Raw genomic sequence first — 23,833 nt, forward strand, 5'->3', positions numbered from 1 at the left:
AGAAGGATTATACATGTCCTCACTGTTGTGATAGCTGTATGAATAAAAAGCTGGGCTCTGTATAATTTCAGTGAGCTTCATTCTACATCTTGTAAACAGTATTAACTCAAACCCATTTCTTAAACCACAGTACTTTGTAAGTAGGTATATAAAAATTCAGGGAGGTGCTAACATCCCCAAGCAATCTCTGTCAAGAAGCAAATCTCTTCATTGGTTCTCACTCTGGGCTACAGAGCTGGCACACGAGAGAGACACAGAGGGTGAGGAAAAATAAACTACATGGAAGGACAGAAGGAAGGAAAACAAGAATTTGGCATTTTACTGATCTGTGTGGGCAACTTCAGCTTCTGCCAGTGACAAAATCCGGGTCCATAAATGGGATTCTGATTGTGACAGCAAGTGGCCTGTGAGCGTTAGGAGTAAGTGTTTAAGGAAAGGGCAGACAGCAGTAGCCAAGTTGCTCTTTTAAACTCATGGCCACACTGAGCTACAGTGAGGAATTATTCCACACCACCCTCGGGAATAGCCGGGTTCATCTGAGAATCCTGGGCACACACAAATGTAACAGACAGCTCCAGTTCAGGTTTTATTTGTATTGTAGTACAATAAGAGTGCAATTTGAATGTACAAATATTGAACAAAATCTAAAAATATTATTTATGCAATGTTATGGAAGGAAATTAACAGAGCAATGCAACTTACTTTATACTGACCCTGTTTCACCTCATACTATGGCAGGTACTACTCACCTACATGATCTGGAAGGGGCACAGGGAGTTCTTGGAATCTTAAGGAACTCCACCCAAAGAACAGCCTAGCAAAACCTGTGGGAAGATGTAAAATTCTCCCAGCTCTGTGCAACAGAAATGCTCTGCTTGTTCTCAACTCTAAAGGCTGAACAACTGCCCAAAGCAGTGCTAAGAAGAGGGCTGCCAAAAATCTTGATCCAACTCTTCTCTCTCTTCTTGCGAAACTAACATTCTGGAACAGTCCTCAATATACAGGTAGCTAGGCATTCTCTTATTTAAAGTGCATCTGGTTTACATCTTGCGTATATATACCAAGTGCAACCGCTTTCCCTGACAAATCATTATAATAATCCTCCAAGAAAGAAGGTTGCCTCTCCTAAGTACCTGCTGGTGGCATCTGCAGCCTGCTAATGACGCAGTGAAACGCACCTAGGATATGCTGATACACCAATATGCATTTAAGTATCCTTTTCCTCCGTGCTTTGTCTTTCCCCCATGCCTTACTCATTTAGAAATCAAGACTTTCCAACTAGGAAGTGGTGGGTGAAAGAATTCTCCCACCATTGGGAAAACAAACCTATGTTGAATATGAAGCCAGAGTAGCAGTCTTACCTTTAGCACACTGTTTTTCTCCACTGTTGTGGTAACTATACTGGAGACCAGCATGTGCAGACATGAATGAATATATTTTCTTTTTTGCTCATGTCCTTACCTCAAAATACATGTATTTTCCTTCATATGCTGAGGGACTGTAGCAGGCTCCCATGTAAAAGGCTGGGACTCTATTGTGCAGCATAAACGAAAAGTCTTCTATGAAGTCAAACTTTATTTTTCAATTGCAGCCTTCTCTATACTGATCTTTTGGTAAAATACATTAAAGATGCTGGTGGAAAAACTCACATAACATTTTTGTAATCGTGCAAAAGTAAAAACATTCAGTTATCAAAAAAGCATTATAATTTCAACCCCAACAAGGTTTGTTTTGTTACAAGCAAACAGACAGTTTTATAATCTGTAAAGTTATATGCTGTAGCATAAAGTGTCACGTATGTAACATTAAGTGTTTCATTTTTAAACTATGGCACAAATACGTATTAGCCATAACAGTCTCATCCGGCTACCTGTAGCCTAATTTTTGGCTAATCAGTTTTTATTTTGATAGTATGAAGTAAAAGCTTCTGAAAAGTAAAATGGATACATGAAGTAGAATTCAAGAATTCTTAGAAAATATTAATGTTCCCTTATATAATACAGCATAAATAATTAATGAACGTTTTCTTGATGTCCAAAGAAAGTTAGGGATCCTAACCATCCATGGAGAATTAGCGCCATTAGTTTGGTAAATAAGACTAGCTGACTCGGTTGTTACACAGTACCTTCTCAAAAGCTTGAACACTTCCCAGAAGGATTCAGATGTGTACTGGCTCTAGGAGAATATAAATAGTCCACCAGTGCTGAAGTTACGTGTCTTCCTTTCTGAGAGTCCTTACTCAACAGTTCTAGCAAGTCTTTGTGCTTTGAATAAAACATGAGCTCCAGTGGCGAAAGCTGGCTCGTACACATTTTCCATTATCTTCAAAGTTCATTGTGTGAGTTTTTCTCTGCAGCTTTGAACATCAGAATGGAATTAAAGATTTTTAGAGCTGGTCCCAGTTTAATGCTCATTATTTTGACTATGTCTGATTGGGTCATTAGCAGAAATGCTTCTCCATCAATTTGCTTTAAAAGAAAAAACACACAAAGCTATTAATAGGTCTGACAGTGCAGCAGTATAGATGTTTCAGAAAACATGAAAAGAAAATTCCCAGCAATTTCAGACAGTGTAAAGGAATGGCTAAATACAAACACTTTCAAATGCTTTCATGAGAGCTTTGATTTCAACCTTTTAGACAGATCAGCTAGTCCAAAAGAACAGGATGATGATCTTCTTTCTGCTTGAAAACAACTGTCTGGCTAATTTTTAGCTAACCAGTTCTTATTTTCATACTGACAGTATAAAGTATAAGCTATTGAAAAGTAAAATGGGTAAATGAAGTAGAATTCAACTGTACTGCAGCACAGTAATGCTTTTTAACATCTTAGCTACTCTTTTTATGCAAGTGTCCATACAAAAGCTTCTGGATTTCACTCCCAGCTACAGAACTGGAACCCTCTTCAGTCTACCCCTTTCTGTTCATTAAAGAGCAAATTAAAACAAATTTGGTCCCCGATGTAAACAGGGGCCAGACTACATAAAACTGCCTCTTTGACACAAACACGACTTTTCAAAACACTGAATATTTTTTCAGCCAGCTTTGTAGTGTTGCTATTTTAATAAACATTACAGGTGAATATTCTCCTGTAGGCAAATTGTTCTGTCAGCAGGAGTGCTAAATCTGAACATGAAGAGCCACAAGGCCCTTACTTCCAAGGGCTTCAAGGGGCCAATGCTTCTTGTGTAAACTTCAGGTCACTTAGGTATCTATAGAAAGTTTTCAGTGAAACATAACCAGGATAGCTAGGCCTAAAAGCCAACTGTGGTTAAATCGTGAGCACTGCTTAGGCTTAAAGATACCAATTTGAGATAAAAACAGTGTAATTAAGTTCCGGTTGGACTAGAAGACAAGCTTTCTGAATCAGACACACTGCAAAGGAAGCCTGCAAGGTACCTCCCAGCACTGCAAGTTGTGGAACAGTGCAGTGAGAACAGCATCACGCAGTTACCACAGTTTCTACTCATTTCGTGCACAAAGCCAGCCAGCCTGGGTGGGCTCGGAACCAGAAGTGGGCTAATGTGGGGGTGCCCAGCTTTCTGCAGCACCTTAATATATGCAGGATGAGGGTTCACTTCCACAGCAGAAATTTGAACCAGCACCTTCTACCTACTGAAAGACTTACTGATGCCAGCCAGTCCATGCTGGTTGGTCTCACTGGGAGCAGTTTAATTTACTGCTCACAAACAAAGCCTGAGAGGCTGAATCCTAAGGAGGGGAAGTATTTTCTTACACCTCTGAGAATGAAAGTGTTTAGGATTCATCCATCTCTGTGGCACTTCCCACCCACTGACTTGATTAGCAGTATGCCAGCTTTTATTGATCTTAAATTCATTGGTGAGACGCCCTAAGTGATATATGGGATGATCTAGGCCTGCATACCTGCTGCAACTGTAAGATGCCTAACATCTAAGCAAGTGCAAAATGCCCAGAGATGCAGCCTGTCAGTTCTTTGATATGTAACTATAATAGTCATTACAATTTACAGCACAGCCTGAAAACTTTTGTTGCAGGAGATGAGCAGGCCATCTGTATGCATCTTCCTCAGGAGGTGCCTTCTCAAGTTTAAGTACCAGAAAGGCTGGCTGACTTGGGATATTACAGTATCAGATTCTGCCCATTCAGGTGGCCTCACTGGGATAATCACCTGAACTATTCACTCTGGCAATTTGTAACAAAACAGCCTTCTTGAAACTAAGCATTAAGAGGAGTAACAAACCTCAGAGGAAAAGAAAAAGCCGACCTAGTTTATAAAGGCCTATTGTACCTAAAAGCCCTATCACTTCCTAATGACAACTTTGGCACAACAATCTTCTCAGACACCAGAAGGGCATGCCTGGCGTGCTTACGAACAGAGTCCACACTCTTCTGAACCTCATCACAAGCCTTCAGATCTTCTCACTTCCCGCACACTCAAATCATATTCGTAAACTGGCTGTATGAGGAGGAAGAGCATCAAGAGCTAAGTGGTGGTTATCTTGAACCACTGCTCTGTTTTATTTTACTTATTAACATCCTGCAGAACTAAAATAACATACTTCTAAATTTCCTCAAACCAGATTAAGAGAGAACAGTAGTAAATCATGAAGTTCCTCATCTTCTACCATTAGTTCTAAGTAATTTCAGTTGCAGTAACAAAGCTAAAGGAGCATGAGAGACCTGGCTGACACTTAGCTAGTTTTATCTTCTTTACTTCCTTCCCACTCCATGACCTGCACACCAACCTAATCTTCGATACATTTGCATCTGACTTTAAACATGTATCTCATCCTACTACTTTATATGTATTTTTAATGATGACATAAAATTAATCTTTCCACCAAGCTTTGTACTTTGTGTCTTTTTGAAATAAAATTCACCCACCTCGTCTTTAAACACCTTGCCATGTTCTTCACATCCTGGTAAACTCCGTATAAATTCAGAGACCTGCCACCAAAGTATACAACAAAAGATTTAGTAAGACCAGTGTTTTCTCAAAACAGTCTTAAAGGTTGACAATCATTAAAGTTTTTTAGCTATTGTTTTTACAGCCTCATATTAGGTGTCCCACCTTCTTCTGTAAGTGCATAGAGTCACGCAGCTGGGTTTTTAAGGAGAGGATTCACAAAATCTACAAAGTAAAAGATCACGTGCCACTTTTGTCCACAGGACATCAAAGAGTGGGATATGGCTGCTCCCTCAAAATTACTCAGGTTATTCTATCCATGCAGATGCAGAACCATGAACCTTTTCTTTGTGAATCACTTCTCACAAACCAAAACGGTTGCTGCCTTCCTCTTCTTTTTGTTTTACAGCACAGAGATTAGCAAATCCTTTTTCAAAGTTTATGCTTCTTTTTTCTCTGATTAGAGCATATCCAACTGTCCCAGGTGCAGAAAACTGCCTTAGCCATAGGTACTTCTGAAAGTAAAGCAGGGACTAGACCCTGTCTGTCCAAGCATTATTAAATACTTTAACAGTGACAGGGCTTTAATCTTGAAATCAGGTGTCACGGCCTGACTATATTCATACCGTTCCTCTCTGCACTATATCCTCATCCTCCAAAACAGTGTGCCACATCCGAACTATGTACCAGGAATAACTCCTTGGTCCATGCTGACCCCTAAACCATTCCTCCAGAATGTTTGTGTGGGTGCTAGATGTTATTAGTGTAGACCTTGATCACCTGATCTGCTGGGCCATACATTCAGCACTTTTCTTTCCCTTTTTAACCCCAGTGAATATTTATATATACACACACATACATGTTTATCTATATCTATACCTGTCTATACACATATGAATTAATACTTACTGTTTCCAAGGCTGGGTAGCACCTGAACGGGCATTTTGGGGATCTGTTACATTAGGTCTGGCTGACTCTAATCCTCTGAGTACTAATGCATTATTGTTAATCTATGGCGCTAATCTAAAGCTCTGAATCAACCACGACTTCAAGGGCAGTGGCAGTGAGATAGAAGATACAGGGGAAACCTACCTCATCTGTACTCCACTTAGAAACTTTACTGGCTGGGATCCCAGCTACACTTGGAAGGAGCTTGCTCTGCTGTTCCCAGCGCAAGGGTAGGCCAGGGATTTGCAACTTGGAAGACACAATAACTGGTTGAGAAAGAAGCCTCTGTGTGCTGGGTTCTTCAGTATCTTCAACAACAGGAAGCAACAAACAAGCATTAAATCCCTCCGTCAGTGATGAGATCAGTCACAGTAAAAGCACATTCATTTCCATTGCTATATATGGGCCTCCCTACACTAGCTGTACAGTTGTGCTTACACCAGAATTAGAGGAATACCATGACTGTTCTTCCACTAGTATGTCTGTGATTATATTGTGTCTATATAAATGTAACTACTCTTACACGGAAAAAGTCTCTTCCAACACAACACAATCCTATGCCAACCCAACTGTTGACGTACCATAGGCCAAATAATTTTATATATTTTGATACAATAAATCACACCCACATTTAATAGTTGTACAGTAGTACAAGAGCTAACTTAATTCCAGGGTTGAGCTGTTATAACTTCATCAAAAGCAGCACTGCACTGATACAAAATTCCAAGTGAATCAGTTGTACAGTTCCGGCCCACACAACATTTATGCCTCATCCACAACAAAATGTTTTTCAGCTCTTCTGAGGAAAAACCACAAATGTCTGCAAATTCCCCATTCCCACTTTAACGGAATGTTTTATTTGGAGAATAACATTTAACTCCTCTATGCTGCTATGGGTTTTTTTACAAGGTCATTTCCCTTTTTATCTCACTTATCCATAATGGAAGGAATGAGCTCCCATCCCACCGGCCTCAAAGATAACGTACTGGTGGGAGGGTGGCTTCAGCCACATGCCACTGTTGCTGCTGCTTTCTGCAGAGCAGCAGCAGTTGCAGATGTGTGTAGGAGGAAAGAGGGAAAAGGCATCCCTCGAATGATGTCAAACTGCGCAAGAGATCTACGTTCATTTAGGTCCATTGCAAATGCAAAAGCAACATGCCTGCTATGAACTCAGCCCTGAATGCTTCCCAGTTGCTGAGTGAAAATGTGGAAAACCTCTGGAATTCATTTCTGAATGAAAAAGCCAACAAAGAACCTATGCTTAATGTTCCTTACTAACATGGCTTCATGCAATCACTCACAAATCCCTGTGCTATTTTTGTTTGTATCACTCACTTCTATTACAGCTCCATTCTATTTCCATTTTTGGGAAGCTGCTATTATTCACAGTACTCCCCTCTCCTTACTGTTCTAGTTTTCATACATTTGTGCCCAACAACTAGGGTACAAATTCCTATTACAGATTTTTGCCAGCACAGTGGGACTGGTCTAGAATACATAATGTGGCCAATATAGGATATGATTACATTTGCTTGTGTTGTTCTGCTCCTCTAGCTTAAATTTTTGTTACTTTCAAGAGTTACCCGCATTTTATATCAATGTCCATTATTTAGAAGTTGACTCTTAAGCCATTTAGTCAGTATTGTCAGCCCACTGATTAAATTTTTAAATAGATTCCTTAATTTTTTCCTAGCATCATACTCATACTCTTGGAAGTGAGTTCCCTAAATGTCTGTTTACACTTCACTGTTGTTCTTCAAATGTTCCTTACGAGTTTCTACTACTACTACAAATCTCAGTGAAAAAGAAAAGAGTCTTGTAAGGCAGCAAGCATGCTGAATATAAACCCTATTTTACCAAATAGTAGCTTTCTCATTGTTCCCTTGAATCCCCTCCCCATCCTTAACCCGATTTTTTCTTTCTAAAAAAGGTCTCTTAAGAGTTGAAAATACAAGTATTTAGCTATTTTTTTTGTTTTCCATTCACAAAACATGTAATACATTGATATTGTAACATAAACAGCAGACGAAAATACTGCGTGAACAAAATTCCAAGCAAATTGCACTCCGTTTTTGCACATGTTTAAACATATGCATACTTAAAAGCATACAGGTACATGCATACTGAGTAGCAGCAATGACAGCTAAGGTTACCTATCTATCCCATATATCTCTATTTTCAATAGTTTACAGCTGTGTCAAAGCCTAACAGTTCCAGATGAAAAATCTATGGTGGGCATCTGTCCATGCTGCGTTTTTTTTGAAAACTTCAAGCAAAGACAGGTCAGCTGGTTATCAATGAGGTTAGCAGAAAATAAGTTCACTAATGTGACACTGCATGATGCTAAATTGTGTACTCCAGCTATTCACATTCAAGAGCTCTATTTACTGACATGGAAAGGAATGCAGTGCCTAATGCCTTTGAGGATGTGGGCAAAAATGCCTCTGCCTCTGAGCCTGCATCTTATCTGCCTCACAGGTAAGATGAACAGCACAAAAGGAGCATGTAAAGTGCCAATTTACCCAACCAGATGGAGGGAAAGAAAAACAAAAAGTCCCCAACCCTGCATGAAGTATAACCACATCCCTGACAAAAGGAAGTTTAGGTTTAGCATGGGTAACTTCTTGCAAAAGACAGTGCAAAGCACAGTATTTAGGCTACAAACTATGGCTGTAATACCACACATCTAAAAGTTCTCCCTACCGTCATGCTCTGGTATTCCTTGCTCTGCAAGCCCTGTTTCCCATACAGAGGCAATCTGTGTCTGTGGGCCAGAGAAAGCAGGTGATGTATTCCAATTTCTGTCTCAATTTGGACATTTAGGAGAACAGTAACTTGAGGTGCACCATGGGTTAGCCGGTTTTATCACAGAGCCACAAAGAGCTCCTTGAACCACGTGAGGAAACAAAATCTGCTTGCCAGCTCTGTGCGAGATAGCAGAGCCAGATGCAGTAAATTCACACTTTTAACTCTGACCACCGTTGTCCTCTGCTGGCATTTTGCTTCAGCATCAGCCCACCTGCCTCTACATTCCTCTTCATACTTAATGTCACCTTGTTATCCCTGCACAACTGCAATTATTTTAGCTTGAGCTTTCCTTGACTATGATAGCAAATGATCCATTTTCATCTTAACGATTAAGTATTATGGCACATTTAAACAAATAATGGCACAAAATTATGTGCATAAAAAGGAGGTATAAAAGGATAACTTTGTTAAACAATAATGTAAGAAAGTGTTCTAGTTTTATAAACCTAATTATGCAAGACCCTACACCAAAATGTATCTTACTAAGCAGAGCTTCTTGGTGAAACTTTATCCTAATAGTCAATTCTGCCAAACTCAAAATGCTTCACAAAATCAGGCCAATTTTCTTAGAATAAAAAAAGAACTGCAGACAATTTAAAATGCTCCGAACTATTTGATTTTAAATTTTTTGTACTGTGTTATACAATGCAAAGTCAACATCAAAACATTATGTTCCCATTCTGCTGAAACAAAATACTTCAAATGGCCAAAACCTCTTTCTTTCATCTGCTTTAGAGAGATTCTTCTTTTAATGCTTCATTTTCTCCAGAATTCTGAACTACATCATGTTTAAAAACACCGTAGGAACCTGGATTTTTTTTACACCTTTTGCACAGCTCTTGTAATAGATGGAACCTTTCATAGTTCACACACTCTTCAGAGTGCCTCTTAGATCTATCTGAAAAGCGCTGGCAGACAAATGATGCTTTAAGATAAAAGAAATTTATCAGAGGTTAATAATTGAAAATAAAACACTACCCTAATTTTATCTTTACACAATGGTCTACTAGTCTCCAAGAATTTCCTGGGTTTTACAAGGATGAGCTCACTTAAGAAATGTAGCTCCAGTCTCAAGATTTTTGATGAAAGCCTTACAAATTTTGTGTTGCACAACAAATTACTGAAGAAAAAAATCTAAAAATTTAAGGAATTAAATTATGAAATCAAGACATTTAGCTTCTCATTGAACTTGCATGAGTTAATAAAATTATTGCAGCAAAAGCTGCACTGAAACAATACACTGACTCAGTCCAATAACTAGCCTGACATACTAAATTTCACACATGCAAAATAATTGTCAAATATAAGACTATGACATTCTGGTTTTGCGCTGTATTCTTTCTAAACAATGAGGATAAAAATTAATAATGAACAGCTCCTTCAACCTGTCCAGCTGGACCAGTGAACAGCCAAGAGTTTTGACACAGCAGTACACACAACCGTACAGAATCCCTGAACCAAAGAAAAGTCCATGTTGGAAGGGACCTTTGGAGACCGTATGATGCAACCTTCTGTTAAGAGTAGGGCATTAGACTAAGTTACCCAGGGCTCTGTCAAGCCAAGTCCTAAATACTTCCAGCAAGAGAGATTCCACCTCTTTTCTGGGCAGCCTATTCCAATTGTTCTCATGGTGAGAAGCTTCTTCATTATATTCAGACAGAATTTCCCCTGAAGCAACTTGTGTCAATTCCCTTTTTTCCCCACCACTGCGCATCCTGGAGGAGAGGGTACCTCCATCTTCTCTGTAACTACCTTTTAGTTACTGGAGGACCGTGGCTAGGTTCCTCCAAGCCTTCCCTTCCCAAATTCCTTCAACCTTTCTTTGTATGTCAAGTCCTTCAACCACCTAATCATCTCGGTGGCCCTCCACTGGACTGTCTCCAGTTTTTCAGTGAAGTAAAAATTTTAGCCATCCTTCTGTAAAACTCATGAAAAAGAAAGGGCCCATTCTGTGTATGGGCTGCTGTATCAGACTGCACAACAGACTGAGGTTGGGTTGAGTAAGTCAGCTTAAATTTGCATTATGCCTGTAATGTGTAAATGCTTTAACTTTCTTTCAAGACACTTCTGAAGCAATAAGCAAACGTTATACCTTTACAACTCAGACTGGTTTAATTACCTATTTTTAAAAGTCAGTGAAAAAAATATTCTTGAAATGAAACTTTTTATACCAGTATACATTTTGCATTCATCTTTACAACTGCAATAAAGTTCTTGGCAAAGCCTTTGATGATTACAAGATAAAGAAACACAGTGTTAAAAGTGTTGCTGTCAAATTTTTGGACACAAATAGTGAATGTGGAAGATAAGTTGCAATGTAGTTTCATGAAGAATTTCAGAAAGTATCATGTTTTTTAGTTCTGCAGGTTTTAATATGAAACAAAGGAAATACTGTCAATTTACCTTTAAACTCATTTGAAATGAGCAACTTATTTTCTGTCTCCTCTTCTTCACACTCTTTGTTCTTTATGGAGTCCTTTGTTTGTAGTACTCCACTGAGGAAAACAAGATGTTCATTTTTTATTAATACATCATAAAAATCACTAAGCACGATGACATCTCTTGCTAACAATGCTATTAACACACCAGGATTCACACACAAAGGATGTTGTAGCATCATAAAATAAAAAAAAAAGAGAGGACCTAACTTCTGACTTACGCAGATGCCATGACTACTGACATGAATTTTGCAATGAAGTCTCAAGAGTAGTGTAAACTAAGTTACATGAATCATATCAACACACTTCATAACTGAAACTGGAAAATGTACAAATGAAGGCAGTGGATGTGTCCACAGCAGAAGATGGGAAGAGTGAAGAACACATATATAGCTGCATCTCCTACAAAGCCTTACTGGTTATCCAGGCCATTTTCAGGAGCTGTCTGAAACAACGCTTACTCCTTTTTCTCTGCCCAACCTTCATCTTCACCCCACACCAACTCCAGCACTATATGGACACACTGTTGTGCAGCTGTTAATGATCCCACTGAAAATATCTGTATTCTTTTGTAAATGTTTTTGCATTACTTCTCATCCAGCTAAAAGAGCCGCTAGTTGCCTGCTGCCTGTGGCTGCTCCCTCAGCTCTGCCAGCCCAAACATTTGCAAAGAGGGAATGACTTCCCCCTATTGAGAAAAATGGGGCAAGAGAGGTGGAAACAAGTGAACTTCTCAAAGAGGGGTGGGGTGTATTTGCATCTTAAAAGTCAGCCCCTGGGAAGATCCTTTTCAAACTCTGCCTTCAGAAGGTATTTCAAGTCTGCTTTCTTACAGAAATGAAGCTTATATGAACTTGCTGACATTATCTGTGTATTTATTTCCTTCTGCTTTTGAGAACTTGACAACACTTTGGCCAGTTCTCACTAAACCATCACAGATGGTGAGCTCTAAGAGATTCTGAGCACGTAATGAACATTTTCTAAAAATAGGCACCAGACAATGGTCTTAAAGTCAAGACTACAAGAAAGCCCACTACACAAACTCATGCTTTACTATCTACCAGAGAAGCAGTCAACAAGAACCCCTTTACAAATGTCCCAAACACAGATAAAAAGCCAAACTAGAGCTAACACCTTGTTAGATGTCAAGATTAGCTAACCTCAAAACACAAATCCACAGAAAAACCAGACCTGTTTAATTCCATTGTTTACATTTATACTATTATATACAATCTATATATTAAATACCATTTATAGTATTAAATACAAGTAAGCATTTGGGAATAAATCAGCTAGGAGCTGCAAGGTCACTGACATCAACAGAAATATGTTCCACACACTACTAATGGTGCAAAATGAACACAACAAACCAGAAAATCCAGCCTTTGTAGTATGGTAGGGCACAAATAGTAATGGTATAACAAGCAAGGCCAGTGGAATGCATACAGCAGGCATGCCTTCTTGTGCTGTAAAGAACTTCTCCACAGTATCTTCCTCAGAAACATCACCTGCATTTATTTAATTTAAAATTATCTTCCTAACCTCCACAAACACAGAAAACTTCTAAAGTAAGATGCTACAAAGTAGTGCAATTAATTCCAAAGCCAAAGTAAATGATTACTGTAATTCAGCATAAGGAAGAGAGATCACCAAAACCTGTGAGGAAACATGTATCTTCCTATTTTCTTGAGGACAGTTTTCATAGCAACATACATCCAGAAATTTTATCTCACTAGTTAAATACAAGATAGTATCATGAATTGAAGGTTTTGGGGATGGGGTTGGAAGATAAATTGAATTTTCTTTTAAGAGGTAGTACCATTTGACTCCCAAGCCTGAGTGTTCACCTTCATTCCTTCATTGTAATTATTTCCAGAGTTGACTTCCTATTACAGTGAAATTCTTTTGCTACTCTGAAGATAGTATAAAGATACTTTCAAATTAAAATTGAATATGCTGTAGGCATGTAATTTTTATCTTGATTTTTAATCTCAGGAACATTCCAGAGGGACAGACTGCAGTTTTTACACACATATTTTTGCAAACCAAAATTTTCTAGTATAATGGTTTGTATGCACAGATACCTCTTACTAGTTAAAAAAAAAAAGGAAGATAAGGAGTAAGTGGAACTGGAGATTAGCTGAGTACCACTTAGATTTAACACAACAAAATAAATCTCATGGTTGGCTTCATATGAGGTTGGCTCCTCCATCAAGGGCTTCTATGAAACAAAAGATTACCTGGAATATGAAGGTATACACAACTGTACTGAAGACAAACATAATTAAATCCACACTACAAGCACTGCAGCTAAAGAACACGCAAGTATACGTATCTATGTCTTCAATTATGCACGTGTACTTTGACTACACATCTAAAAAGATCCACTGGGTATTGCAATAACCAGATGCTCAATATTTTATAGCTATAGCAGTTCATATATACCAAATGTGAACACTATTTTTCACACCTTTTTCAAAGGAAGTTTATTCATCTAAAAGTTCTATCTGACTATCATGGATACATAAAGAATGTGGAAAGCTAGATGATAAAATGCAGATAGTCATTGGTGTATTCAAACAGTTCAAATACAAACTGCAAAGCCTCTGGGTAGTTCAAAGTTGGCACAAGGCTATTATTCTCTTAATGAAAATGACTCAATACAGTGAACAGATAGCACATGTATTGGTTATTTTAGGTCTTCATAAAGATAACACTCTATAAAAAATGAAAGAAAAAAATTGTTCTTCAATTAATTTTAAGAGATAGTCTGTAAAGTCAAAGTTTATTTCTAAAAAAAGATGAATTTACTACAGCTGCGGTTAAAGTGATGAATGACAACTATTATTTAACAGAGGTTATTTCAAAACTACACACAAAACTGTCTTCTGTCTTTTTTTGCTGTTTAAATTCACTTGAGTATGACTAGTGAATGCTATTTATTTGTGGTATAGAAATTATATCAACACTGCCTGATGCTCCTACTAGACCTTTTTCAATACAATTTGACCACTATCACCTGACTGAAATAACGTGAGAGTGTTCTAAAGAAAAGCTGACCAATTTTAAAAGATGCAAAAAGCTACACATTAAATTTTATTTTGTTTTTTGATTAGTACAGGTTTTTGGAATAAAGGAAACAATTAGTTCAGAAAAGAAGAAAAAAAAATCTAGCGGAAAAAGGAAGGGAAATCATAAAACACTGCCAGATCTGGTTAACCCAATTTGAAAAAAATTAAAAAAAAAAAAAATCTTGCAGAGGAGTTTCAGAGGATTTAATTGATTCTTAATAAAACAGTTAAGTTTCAATCATCAGCTTTACTGTGAGGTATTTACCGTATAATACTAACTCTCCAAAGTCTCTCAAGACACTATTATTGCTAACACTACAGTTCACGTATTATGAACATATGATAATGTAGCTGATGTAAATATAAAACAAATGACACTTCTGGTTCCAGGGTGTCTTCTATTTCTGTACAAAAATAGCCAATAAAATAATGCACTGATACTCTAACTAATTAAAAATGTAGGGAACTCTATTGCCTCACATATCCCTATGAAAACACTGAATCGTATCTTCGTAGTTTCAAAGATGGCCTTTTTATACCATAAATATTATTTTCCAGTGCAAGCTTGGAAACTACCTCATGACATTTTTTGTCAAAAAGATACTGCAAATCCTAGTTAAGGAATTACTTCTCATTTTTAAATGTAGGTACATATTTGTACATATACAATAACATATTTGTACACAGAGGCAGGGAAGAAGGATCTCAACTTTCAAACATTTCTCTGTCTTGTAGTATTTTTCCTCTCCTCTCTGATATGCATTTCTTAAATACATTGTGACACTCCCTTCCCCCCTATTTCTAATATAATGACAGCTGCAGAACTTCCATGTCCTTCCCCACTGCTTCCAAGAGTTCCACGGACAAATCACTGTACTGCATTGCCTGGTAAGTTGTATTTTAAACGGACCGACTCCAAACAACGTGTACTTTGAAAGGAACTTATAGTTACCCAGGTGCTTTCTTTTCTTTTACATCACATAACAGGGGCTTCTTGCTAGGAGATTTACTTTCTGCATCTTCCTGCTTAGTTGTTTCTGGTCCAGTTTTCCCAGATGATCGATTGTGAGCTGAAGATTTCATACCTACATGACCAGGGCTGGGGCATTTTCTGTCACTGTTTAAAACAAATTAACAAAATGTTTAAAACTGAAAGCAGCTGATCTGTTGTTCAACTTATTTTCTCTATGGGTAAAGAGTCCTTAGATTGAAGATAGACAAGGGTTTTGTTTGTTTTAAGAAACACAGAAGTTATTTGTTACCAGCAAAATTGCATACTTGGGATTTTTAGAAATCACAATACAGAAATCACTCTCTTCCCCATGAAATAAAAGGTAAAATGTTTAGGCAATTCAACAGGAACAGAATTTGCCTAATGTTATTTTTGATAATAAGCTATCTACTTCAAATATTTGTAAAACACAAGAAAAGTCTGAAGTATCATTTTCCTCCTATCCCTTCTCTCCCTTCCATGATATAACCGCTGTGCAGCCAGGACCCTTTAAAAATGTTATGCAGTCTCTTCATTGGGACAATGAAAAAAGTAGCACTTGACACAGTCCCTGTCACAGAGAACATTGCTCAAACTGCTGCGGGCTTCACTGGAATGGTATCCACGCTACCTGTCAGAGGGTAATTAAGTCACTTCAGATTTCTACAACCCTACATTTATAAGAACAATCAAACCAGGCAGCGCTCTTTGGCAGCTGAATATTTTGGTTTTTAAAGCATGAAGCTGAAACTGTCACTGAGAAAGTAAAGGTGCAGATCTTGGTGGTAGTAGCAAATATTCAAAAGAGAGCTTTGAAGGCCGAAGTGGAACAGGGTTCCATGTGAACAGCAGTTGAACATGGGTCAGTCGGTCCTAAGCAACAGGCGAGCGCCTTGAATATACCATCTATTGAAAATACGTGTTCATTACAGTGGGAACTGGAAATCTTTACTACGAACATTCCCATTTTCACATTTACATTAACGTAGCCCTTGAAAAGAATGGAAAGCCTCTCTTCTTTTCCTTTCCTTCTTAAATTCTCTATGTATCTCCACAGCCCAAAATAAGCACAAGAGTCAGTGTCCACAATTTCTGATAGAAAAATCATAATCTGAAAATCATAATCTTGGTATCACATCCCTTTGGTTTTTCCCAGTGCTCCTGCTAGAAGCTTCGTCTACAGACTTTAGCATTGTTTTTGCAAAACCCGCTCCCAGTAATTTGATTCCCCACTCCCACAATAATGACAATTTATAGTGACTGTTCTTCAAAGAGCAACCTTAATTTACAGTCACATCAATAAGGCCACCCCAGCAAACAAAAGAAAACACAAATAAATCATTTTCTTACATGAAACCAACTGGCAAACATTCCATTTTAAATTCCACTTAACCACTTAGTAGTCTAGATAGTTATACTGAAGATGAAATTGAACTATTGTTAAATCATACACAGTAAAATCAGTATCAGTCTTTGATAGCTTGGTGACCTTCTCTATAAGCACTGATGAAACCATTTCTTTCCTGTACCTGACAATGCAGATAAATAGGCAGGCCCTTCTGAAACCATTCAGCCATTACACAACTACAAATTACGTTGCAGAACACTGAAATAAAGTACTGCTGTTAGTCAGACATTGCTTCAATCATAATTACTTGATTACAGGAGAGGTGGATCTTTCACTTGCTTCCACTTTTCTGTTTCTGGGGACAGGACTGGCTGCAGGCATCTCCCCGCTCAACCGGTCAGGTAAGAGGCTTTCTTTGTTCAAGTTCATCTCTGAATACGGGCAGCTGACTGCACTAGAAGTTGAAGAAGAGAAATGCCTCCTTATTCTCAGACACTTTACTGACTTCACTTAGTACAAATGAAATGACATCAGAGACCAGTTTTTTAGAACCAGATGCAACCAATTAATATAAAGATTAGAAAAAAATGCACTAAGTAGTTATACTTTAAAATGTTAATAAATCCATTGATTAAAACCTTAACGTTTTTTGCATTTCCTTTTGACAACTATCTATGTAACATAAAAGTATTAATTTATATTATAGCATACATTGTGGGAAATTGCTTGATGGAATGTTTAACCTGCTCTCTCATACCTTTAATGGTTATTTTATACATAATACACAGGCAATAAATGCCTTTGACTATACCCACCTCTCTCCAAACAAAATCATATTCCCATGATTATTTTTCCTGCAAAGGAGAGCATTTCTATTACGTAATGTCCACACAGAACCTGCATTGCCAGGGCACAGTACGAGGAATGCTGCACATCCTCTTACTGCAGCAAATGCCCCATCCTTGCAAATGACATTTTGTGATATTCCATTAAAAGACTGTGATATTTTCAGTCTTTTCTGTCATTCAACACTCCCTATTTCACTACACTCCAACTAGAGAAAGAGAGAATTTGACACTGTGCTTTCATAATGACTTGTAAATACTACTCTAACAAATACGAAAGTCATACCTCCCACAAGAGGTAGGAAAGGGACGAACAGCAACACAAATCACACTGGTCTGAACTAGGATTTTGCCTTTAGAAGAATGCAGTGCAACGGTCAACTGACTAGTCAGGCTACATACTCAACTTCAAAGACAATATCCCAAATTCTGAATGGTATATATATGTCACAACAGTGAATAACAACATGCTCAGTTTTCAAATCTCTATTTACGATCTAGGAGAGGCTCTATACATAATGCTCTATTTGTGGTTCATGAGCCATGACACTAACTGCAATCTAAAATTATGCCTTCCTACTCACCTGTATTATTACAAGGACCTCTACAATGGTAAAATGTAAAAAACCCATGTCCTGGGATCTTGTTTATTTTCTTTGCAAGAATATAACTATCTGCCTTTCCATAAAGTACTGCAATGTTGTATTTGCTTCACTGATTGTTACATGCATGATTTCCAAACAGTACTGTCTAATATAAACAAGTCTAGCTTGCGAGCCATATGCCCTGCCACCTCCAAATTACAAAAACTAAATAGAAAACCAACAGATTCCATTATCATGTTCATTTTACAAAGCACAGAATAAAAAAAGGCCTTTTATTCAAAATATGCCATACATTCTCCTTCTCCTTTACGGATGAAGCTTTGGATTCACAGTGTGTATGAATCAACTTCTATCACCAGACTGGACCAATATTAGTAATCTAATTTTGGTCTTGGCAACATAAACAAAAAGTTGATGGAAATTCACATTTCTCTCAGCATTAGCGTAAAAGAAGAATTCCTTAAGGCTGCACAGGCCAAGTCAGTCAATACTTTCTGGAGTTACTGAGAAGGGAGTCCAATTTTGTCTTGATTCTGTCAGTTGGTTCATCTGAAAACAAGACATTATCAACTTTTTTTTTTAATCCTTCTATAGCTGTGTTGAACTTGAATTATGGAGGAAAAACATACCAGCAGAATATGATTTCTGCTTTTCTAATCAAGATGAGATCCCCGTTTAAGGCCATTCCAAGCAGATGGTGTTCCACAACAACCTGTACAGTGTTTTCAAGGGACATACAGCCAGCCACTCCTTGAGGATTGACACAGGACAGTTACCTTTGCTTTCTTCCAAGGAACTGGGTGATAGCTCCAGCACCTCCTCTGAGATACAGGCACTGAAGTTTTTTGCCATGAGAACCTTGATACCAGAACTTTACATAGCAGAGTAAGATATAGCCAAACGGGTAGCTGGACACTGAAGCACTACACGTGAAATAGGGTATTATTTTTGTTAATGAAAATGTTTTAAAGACATGGAACAAAATATACAAAGAAAAACTTAACTTGGAGCACTTTTATTTCTAATTTCTCTTAAGCAGAATTTGGCATTTTATTTTAGATTTATTCATATACCTCTACTTACATTTATTTTTCAACCTACTGGTTTTGTCTGTCTTAGGACTAGCCTCTGTCTGACATCTTAAAGAATAAAAAAACATGAACTGAAAGATGGGGAAGAAAAGAGGAACACTAGGAAAGAGGGGAAGTTGTTTTATATTCTCAATTCTTTATATTGCTGCACTATCACAATAATGTCTTTTTTCCCTTTCAAATGAACTACAAGATGAAAGATACAGGCTTCTATTAGAAAAAGGTTTTAAGGAGCCAGTGCTTGTGGGATTTATGTTCTTGCTGTGACAAAGTCATACTGCTGTGATGAAATACAGTCATCAGAAACTCAGGAATATGTTGGTTAATCTCAGTTCTGCCACTGCTGTAAGGCAAAGCATGTAATCTTCTTTTGGCATCCCATGCTCACAGGGGTGTTTTGAGGCCTAGTGTTTTTAAGCAGTAAGCGGGTTGTCTCAAGGAAACACTAAACACTACCAGTGTGGTATTTAACTTCAGTTGTGTATTATTAAACAAGCCTTACACCTTACACCACAAAGAAATCTGAGAATATAATTTCATCTCCAGCAGGTCTTCTGTTTACCAACACCATTAACATGTTTTAAATCAAAAAACAAGAAAAAGCCTCTAAAGTCAGCCCTTCATTAGAACTTGCCTGTTTATATACTGCCTTTTCCTTTAGTATTTTCTGGAAAAACAGAAGTTGAATGACAATTTCAGTCAACAATAGTTATAATATTAACGATGCTTTAGAACACAAGATTCAGATGAGTTTTTCTTTGTAATTAATCATTCCAGTTGCTGTATCATTTTTAAAAAACTCCTTGACAGTCCTTTGATGTTACTATTACTTGGGGCAACAAAAAGAACCCTCAAGGTTTCCACTGGTAGCTTTGTTTCAACAAAACATGAATGAACCTGTATATGAGTTACATGGCTTCAGATCAGTCAGTAAATACTCCCGAATCTCAATGCCTCCAGCCTTCATTTCAGTTTAACTTGTCTACTAAAAAGACTAAAAAATTAATCTTGTTATTCCTACATAACAGAAGTTATTGATTTATATAGGACTGTAAGTTTCAGAGACAACTCATCTCAAGGGCTCAGAAGTCTTGATGTTTAGGTTATTTAATATTATATTAGGATTTTTAACTCTTCTGTCAACTTAAACCTGGATTTCTGCTCCAGCTTGCAGTTTGCCTTAGCACACTATTTTGAAAACAGCACAAGTTCAGAACTCAGTTTCCAAAATGATCAGACGTCCTTGACTTGGGGGTACCAAGGTCTGCCAGAGGCACAGGGAGCACGGCAAGAAGTGGAAGCAGCAGCAGGTACCCAATTCGAAACCTCCACTATACATCTGTCAGGGCTGTACATCCTCCAGCGCTGCTTCACGACTTTGAAGCCGGTCCAGCACGAAGATACTCAGTCATCATCTGAGCTGCTTCAGTAGGCTCAACCCATGTTTCAGTAAACAAATATTCACAATAACACTACCCAACCCCCCCACACAGGAGAGTAATCAGCCATCTCTAAATGTGGAAGGATCAACACAGCACAGCAATTAGCTATCTGCTGTACACTTTACATCCTACTGAAATGGCAGCAGAGTGGCTGGCAATACACACGTCCATAACGCAGTTTTCTGAGGAAAGAGAGCCACTGTTTCCAGAGTCTCACATAGTCTGAGTAGAAACTGAGCACTAAAATAAGCTTCTGTTTTTATCGAATGAGGAAAGATCATTAAAGGAAAAACCCAATGCACCAATTACTACTTCTTGTACACCATTCTGAAGAATTTCCAGGATCACAGGCCTGGGATTTTCAGGTGAACAGAGGTTTTACATAATCAGCCCTTTCCAGAACTGTCCAACGGAACAGAAGTATCAAGATAGCATATCCCATTTGTGGTTATTTTGCAGCTGCTATTCTATCTCTCTCACGATCTCTCTCTAGGTAGGTTTACACACATATCTTTTTTCTCTAAAGTTCAACAGTAGTAAGATGAACTGGGCTACTGATGGGTGGGCATGGCCCTTAGTCTTCTCCAGACATCTGGCGACGCTCCTGTCTTCTAGTAGTATGCAGTTTCTGAAGCACAGGGTCCAACTGGATTACTCAGCCTCAGCTACACCTAACATCAGAAGGGTGCATAAGCCAGCATTCTCTCCTAACCTGAAGAAAGAGTAAGGTGGTAGTCTGTTTGGTTAAAGAAAGTTAATACTAAGGTATTTTTTAAGATAGATTATTAATCTGTATGACTGCTTGGGATATTTTGCAAACCTGTGTGAAGCCACAGGCAAGTCTCCTGGTTTAGCTGTACTGGTTGGAAATGTTACCAACCCCAGCTCCTCATTGCCCTTCAGGTGCAGGTTATTGCCAAGCACTGCCAGGGGATGAGGTTGTATGGAGCTCCAGGAAAGTTCACCCGGATTTGCTCAAACTACCTGCCTTGATAGGTTAAACAAATAGATTGGTCTAACTAATAGATTAGACTTTATCTAGAGCAGCCTATGTCCAGATGACCACATCTGCTGGTAGTGATATGCGATTAGTAAGCAACCTCCATCAAAAAGGTCCTGACAACATCTGGGGAATGTATTCTTTTTTTCTGCCAGATTTTTGTTAAGTGATGTCTTTACTTCAGTTGACTTTATGAAAACATTTTTAACTACTCTGGAAACAAGTGATATAAATGTTCCCTTTCACAATTTGCAACATGTGTTTATCATCAAAGCATTCTTTTTTAGGAGAAACCTGCTCAACAATTTAAACCTGACTCGAGTAGCTTATAACAGATTTGGCTGGGGCCAATGACCTTACATAAAAGATAGAACGAAACTTGAGACTGGCATCAAAATCAGACGAGAATTACATCAGCAGACACTGAACAAATAGATGTGACATCCTGCTGAGCTGAGGTTTCCTACGTTTCTGCACTGCAGTTCTCTTACAACACAGCCTCCACCACAGCACATTCAGATCATTTCAACTTACACCATAATGCATGTAAAGTTTCTGGTAAAAATCTTTATTCATGGAGAGTTGACCCAAAACACTAATTACCTGTTTACAACTGACCACTTTGCATTCCTGCTTGAACTTGAAAATTATTGCATGCATTAAGCATCAGAGAGCACACAATTCACAATCATAAATATGCAGGTGATCTGCATAATGCTACCAATCTGCACATCCATCTTAGTTTCAACTGCACAGCAGAAAACCCTAGATCAACTGGTGACAGATACCAAGTCCTTCTTAACATCAACTCTTCCAAAAAGTAAATGCTTTAACCCCACTACATAATTAATCACTGAGGCTTTCATCTGGTTCCTAAGGAACAAGCTTTCAAAATTATTTCAGAACTACTTAGCATTTTAAATTATCATCTTTTCTGCACACAGGCATTTATGCTGTAGATAGATGTTGTACCTCATCATGCAAAAAAAAAGATAAGTATGGTTAAATACATTTCAAGGTTGCCAAGATAAAAGAGCCAAGGGACTGCTACCTGACATGGATAATTATACCAATTTCAAAATGTCTTTGTTAATTCAGGAAAAAAGTGATGGTACAACATTAGAACTTTTGTGGTGACCTGGACCCTCAAGTCTGTAGACTCCATGATAACTAACAAATCTCATTATTTTCCTCAGAAATGCTCACAAAAAACCCAACAATACCAGCACAAAGGGCAAACCAATATAGTTAGTGAGTAAGATACTTAACAGTGTTAATTTATTTGCTATGAAAGAGCAAATGCCTGTTTTATGCTCAACAAAATCTCTTTTGTTATATTTTTACCCCTAGAACTACCTGTTAAAATGCAAATAATAGATTGCTAAGACTGTAGTAAAAATAAAACACAACGGAGTGCCATGAGTTTCTTTCTTTTCTTAATATTCAGGATGAGTAAGCGTAACAACTTTAAATACCATGGAAAATCTAGTTATAAAAGCAAAGACTACATGAACTAACTAGACATACAGCTCTTACTCATCCCTTCCCTGTGAAACATTAGCAGTTTTAGTGCCAATATGTAGAGAGATCATAAATTAAAAACTTTTCTGACATTCACTTAGGTTGGTTTTTTTGTTTGTTTAAGTTTCAGCCTTGGGCTAAGAAAGGGTATATTCAACTGATTCTAAGCAACTGAGAGAGCACATGGTAAGGAAGATAATACTCTGAATTGGAAGTGATTGCCTTACAGACCAGGTGCATTAATAAATCATACAAGACTCAGGTCTACTGGAACATGAAATAAAACAGGTTTCAGCTAAGCAGCCAGGAAGCTTTTTAGGCAAGCCTAGTTTACTTCACATTTGCAGTGGACTAAGAACATGAATGCAGTACATTACCAGATGCTAACTGAAGGATGGTAATCTCTTTAAGTACTAACTTGACTGTTTAAGGAGTTATCCTGCTGATTGAGTGCTACAAAGCTTCTCAAAAGGTAACGTAGAAAAACTGAAAAAAATAAACCAAAGAAAAAGAACATGGACAGAAAAAGACAAAAGGAAAAGGGTGAGAATAATCTGAAAGACAGCAGCGCAGCATACTGTGTCATGACGACACTACCACCAAGTTCATACTGCAACAGGTTTTGTCACTGGAGCTAATCTAGCCACGTCCATTCCCAGAGATAAAGCTTGCACTAGTATCAGGAGTTCTTCTGCCTCCTAACAACATAAACGCAATGCCTCTGCTGTAGATAGAAAAGAACTTCTTGCAGCAAAAGATGCCTTTTGCACATTAAACATGTAATAACAGTGAGTTTTGCTGGCAGGTATCTTTGTTAGGGATGAGTCAGGACTTCAACT

The 23,833-nt window shown here is 38.0% G+C and overlaps 1 protein-coding gene across 8 annotated transcripts in view; it reads right to left on the reverse strand.

The window, feature by feature from the left end:
* Positions 1-573: 573 nt before the first annotated feature.
* Positions 574-23,833, reverse strand: part of L3MBTL3 (L3MBTL histone methyl-lysine binding protein 3) — an 86,654-nt gene continuing 63,394 nt past the window's right edge. For 7 of the 8 annotated variants that reach the window (XM_069787373.1, XM_069787379.1, XM_069787380.1 and 4 more), the window contains exons 17-22: positions 16,798-16,944; positions 15,104-15,268; positions 11,046-11,137; positions 5,979-6,142; positions 4,865-4,927; positions 574-2,468 (exon numbers count right to left, since the gene is read on the reverse strand). In XM_069787373.1, the coding sequence (XP_069643474.1) occupies positions 2,325-2,468; positions 4,865-4,927; positions 5,979-6,142; positions 11,046-11,137; positions 15,104-15,268; positions 16,798-16,944 (775 nt within the window). In that variant the 3' untranslated portion in view covers positions 574-2,324. The remainder of the gene's footprint in view (positions 2,469-4,864; positions 4,928-5,978; positions 6,143-11,045; positions 11,138-15,103; positions 15,269-16,797; positions 16,945-23,833) is intronic. The other variant, XM_069787374.1, reaches the window with a different exon arrangement.

This window comes from Haliaeetus albicilla, chromosome 7 (genome assembly GCF_947461875.1).
Source record: "Haliaeetus albicilla chromosome 7, bHalAlb1.1, whole genome shotgun sequence".
Taxonomy (NCBI): Eukaryota; Metazoa; Chordata; class Aves; order Accipitriformes; family Accipitridae; genus Haliaeetus; species Haliaeetus albicilla.